Source organism: Cryptomeria japonica, chromosome 8, assembly GCF_030272615.1.
Source record: "Cryptomeria japonica chromosome 8, Sugi_1.0, whole genome shotgun sequence".
Taxonomy (NCBI): Eukaryota; Viridiplantae; Streptophyta; class Pinopsida; order Cupressales; family Cupressaceae; genus Cryptomeria; species Cryptomeria japonica.
Window position 1 is genome coordinate 447,795,090 of NC_081412.1, and position 4,013 is coordinate 447,799,102.

The 4,013-nt window shown below is 42.6% G+C and overlaps 1 protein-coding gene across 4 annotated transcripts; it reads right to left on the minus strand.

The window, feature by feature from the left end:
• Window positions 1–338: 338 nt before the first annotated feature.
• LOC131052603 (protein LATERAL ORGAN BOUNDARIES) lies at window positions 339–3,621 on the minus strand. 4 transcript variants are annotated; one of them, XM_059209980.1, is made up of 3 exons: window positions 3,117–3,621; window positions 1,249–1,949; window positions 339–848 (listed from the first exon to the last, which is right to left on the minus strand). In XM_059209980.1, exons 2-3 carry the CDS (start codon window positions 1,945–1,947, stop codon window positions 831–833), a joined length of 717 nt encoding a protein of 238 aa, XP_059065963.1. In that variant the 5' UTR covers window positions 1,948–1,949; window positions 3,117–3,621; the 3' UTR covers window positions 339–830. The 4 variants fall into 4 exon arrangements, with proteins under 4 accessions (XP_059065963.1, XP_057843188.1, XP_057843178.1 ...); XM_057987205.2 differs by having other exon boundaries at window positions 2,796–3,621; XM_057987195.2 differs by having other exon boundaries at window positions 2,780–3,619.
• Between the last annotated feature and the right edge of the window lie 392 nt (window positions 3,622–4,013).

A 4,013-nucleotide genomic window follows, 5' to 3' on the forward strand; every position in this document is an offset into this window, starting at 1 on the left:
CCGTTGGGCAGAACTGGGATTGGCTTTGTGATCCTCAAAATCAATGAGCTTCAACCGCTTCCAGTCCTTCGAAAATAACACGAACAACACGAGAGTATATTAGCGTCCTACTGAAGCAACTCCTGTACAATGATTATATGCATTAATGGCTGTTACTGAAGATCCTCATCCCAAAAATTCACAATCTTAGCGGACATGCAGATAAAACAAGGGATTATTAACACAATAAACAGTTAGAAGCATGGAATAAGAGACGGTACAAGATTTGCATGTTACTGGCGTGCCTCGTAAAGATGCACGAGCCGCGCGAGACTAGAATACATCCATGGCAACAAGTGTGACATAATTTTTTACAGTGGATATCAACTAATTAGAGTAAAATAAATACAAAGGAAGGACTAACAGATGTCCTTAGCAGCAGCATCCTACAGAAAGTAGGGAAAGAACACCTAGCGAATAGTGTTTACCTCCGATCTTTCTACCTTTGATATTTTTTTTCTTTTTTTCTTTTTTTGGTTTAAATACTCAAATCAAAATCTACCTAATTCCAAACTGCTTGGAAGCCTGAATCGGTGGCTAAAGCTCATGGTATGAGACTCCTCCCAAGTTTGAAACTGCAGTCTCTCGGTGAACAAAATAAATATTATTATTTGCAGGATGTAAATTCAAGAAGAAGAAGAAGAAGAATAGCCTAGATGAGTAATACATATATAATGGTGTTACAGCCAGCGAGCAAACAATTTAAAATCAAGAGGAAAATTCTGTGCTCGAAGATTTGTTTGTTTCCTGCCGTCTGAATCCGCAGGGAGGTAATCATACTCGAGCAAATGCTACTCCTCCCGCCTATCCTGTAGCAGCACGAAAATATTCAAATTCAAATAGGCTTTAAGATCGTTCTGGTTAAATAAACACTTAAATCAAGAAAATATTCATATTCAAGTAGGCTTTAAGATCGTTCTGTTTAAATAACACTCAAATCGAGAAAATATTCTCCAGAAAAGCAGTTTAATGGTGCAAATTGTAACAAAGAATTGTGAGCTTTAAGCAACCAGAGGTAAAGATTAAATATTTTCATATATCTGGACATGAGATGAAAGACGAAGGTAAAAGAAACGAAAAGAAATTGCGATTTTCATATATCTGGATATCAGTTGAGAGAAGAACGGAAAAGAACGGAAATAAAATTGCGATTTTCATACATCTGGATATCAGTTGAGAGAGGAAGGGAAAGAAAGGAAAAGGAATTACCGAATGGAAATAAGGATGGACGAGGTTGCGTTCATTTGAAGACGCAGGCGTCCTGGGATGATACTGGTTCAAAGGAGAAGGGTTTCCTCCGCCTGATAACCCTAGATGGCTATGGCTTCCGCCTGCAATAGCCAAGGGAAGATAATTTGTGTCGTAGGTAGGTCCGGTATGTATCCTGGCAATCTCGACCTGCTCGAAATTCGCTCGCAGCAAATGATGATCCCTTGAAACGGGCGGCTCCATGATACTGTGATCCCTGAAAATTTGATCTCTTGAAGTTCCGGCCAATCCCATACCTATTCCTAACGGGGACGATGGGGTAGGCATTGGAGAGATTGCAATCCCCACATTAATGTATCTAGAGAGCTCAGAGCGAGCGGATTGGAGCTCAGACTGCAGCTGCCTGACCTGCTGGTGCAGAACGGAAATGGTGCCGACGCAGCCGTAAACGGGATCCTTCACCCGTGCCTCTGCCTCGTACGCCAAAGAATTCACCGCGTCTTCACGCTGGTGCGGATGCAGCTCGTTGAGAAGCTTAGTCACGTTGCTCGCGCCGAAGATTTTGTGAACATTTGCGAACTTGTGCGGCTGATCTGGTGGAAAATAAGGGGCAAAAACGCACTCCACTGTGCACTTCCTTCGAAGAAACTTGCACGCCGCGCATGGAGAATTCGACGAGGAAGAAGACGACGACGCCATTTCTACACAACATGAACAAATGTCAACAATCTCGTCTTGGCGTGCCTGCGGGCTGGGCTGCCCCTTTCAAAAACCAAAACAAAAGCAATATATGGACGCAACAATGATTCTACAGTGACCAAGGGAACAAAGAAAAAAAAAATTGCGCCTAAAAAAGGTCAGTTCTTGTCTTCTAATGCTGCCCGCCTTTCTCACTTTTGGAGCGAAGCGCCCGTGCTTACACCGCTCATTATGCCCTATTTCATTTCTCCATTATTCATCTAATCTCCTCTTCTTTCAGGTCTTAAGACCGTCTTAATTTTTACAGGCTACAGATTTCCATTACCTCAAAGCAAAGATCGACCTAGAAGACTTTGAGCGGGCGATCCGAGCCAGTTATTTATACTCGTTCTATTTTTACTGGATTGTTTCATAATAAATAGACACTGCGGCAGCTTTCATGGCCAAGAGCAGCCAAAGACAGAAACGACATCTAAACCAAGCCGCGTTTTCTCTATAGAACAAAAATGAAAAAGCCAAAGACATCAGCAGCTGCAGCGGCCGTTGTATGGAGCGACTGATTCCTGAAACCTACATACAAGTGTTTCTTCTTAAGCGACACGTTTAAAGCTATAAGCAGGCCCAGAGCCAGGCCCAGGGGCGCCCCCACTTAGGGTCTTTTTACACTCAACAATTAGGTTTTCTTTTCCCCTTTCTAAACACAACACACATGTCAACTGCACAAATTCACCATTGTTTCTATCAGTCTAGGCAACACATCCCAAATTCGAACCCTGGGGAAGCTAAAAACATGAGCAATTAATTTCAAGGAAAAAAAGGAGCATCTGCTTACAGTTACGGAAACGCACAACTTATAAAGCCGAATTGGTTAGCTTTAATGGCACAGGAGAGCTTTCTAGTAGCGTGGAAATAAGCCAGAAGAAGAAGAAGATGTTGTCCATGGTCGATGAATTAAAATCTAGTCAAGATCTCTGTGCATCCCTGTACTCCTGATGAAACCCCTCTTCAATCCGTTGTGGGCAATCATTTGAATTGTGTGGTCAATCCAGATGTACCACTACCGACCCCTACTCCGCTTCCTCAATCCATAGACAGACAAACAGACAAACTCGCCTTAAGCTACAACAGTACTTTTTCTGCCATTAAAAGCTTCTCTCTGAGCTTCTTACCAAAGGAGAAATGCGGGCTGCCGTCTATCAAACCTCAAGCACTCCCATTTAACCTGCTCCTCCACTGTACAATACCAATAGGGTAAAGTAAAGCCCCCTCCCCCTCCCCCTCTATAAACCAAACTCTTACGGATTTGGAAAGCTGGAGCCTGGAGGTTTATGATGAATTTCAACTTACGTAGTCCTGTTACTGTTTGACTCCATCAATTTCTACTTATTCTCGTGGATCTTCTGCTGTTGCAGAGCGAAATCAGTACTCCACAGTCTTGTCTTCCCCAAGGCAATAGCCAAATTGACAATTCATGCAATAGATTATAGGGTAGCTGAGCTTATGCTTATGCCATACATACACACACAGCGTTGATCCCTTTCCTGCGTATGTAGGTATGTGCCAAAAGCGACACGTACGAGATAACCCGTTGGGCATTGGATCCAAACCTCGAGCCACGCCCCCTTCTTTCCAACGGAACACTCGGGGCACGCGTACATGCTTTATTAAATATTCTACACAAAAATCCTACGCTTTCCCTCCCTCTAACTTAGCCCTATATTTCTATTTCTACTTTCTACGCCAACAAAACCCACCCATGTTTCTTTGACCACGCTTCTCCTCACACCTGCCAGTCCCGCGTTCCGGTCTCCCGGTCGTCCTTAACCCGGCCGAGTCATTATAACAGCACAAATTATTTTAATGGATTGAAAGATTCAGAAATTAATAGCTAAATTGAAGGGTAAAACAAAATTAAAAAAAAAATAATTAATTCTCTCTTTAATGGTCAAAGTGTGCAGGCGACTTGTAACAGTAGAAAGGTGTTTCGCGAAGAATTATGAAACTGTTAGGAAGCGCAGATTTGAGAGGTTAAGTTAAAGTTCTAGACTTTAATTATTGTCTTTTTG

Coding starts and splice junctions, on each gene's coding strand:
- LOC131052603 (XM_059209980.1), bottom strand. CDS start 1,947: ATGGCGTCGTCGTCTTCTTCCTCGTCGAATTCTCCATGCGCGGCGTGC.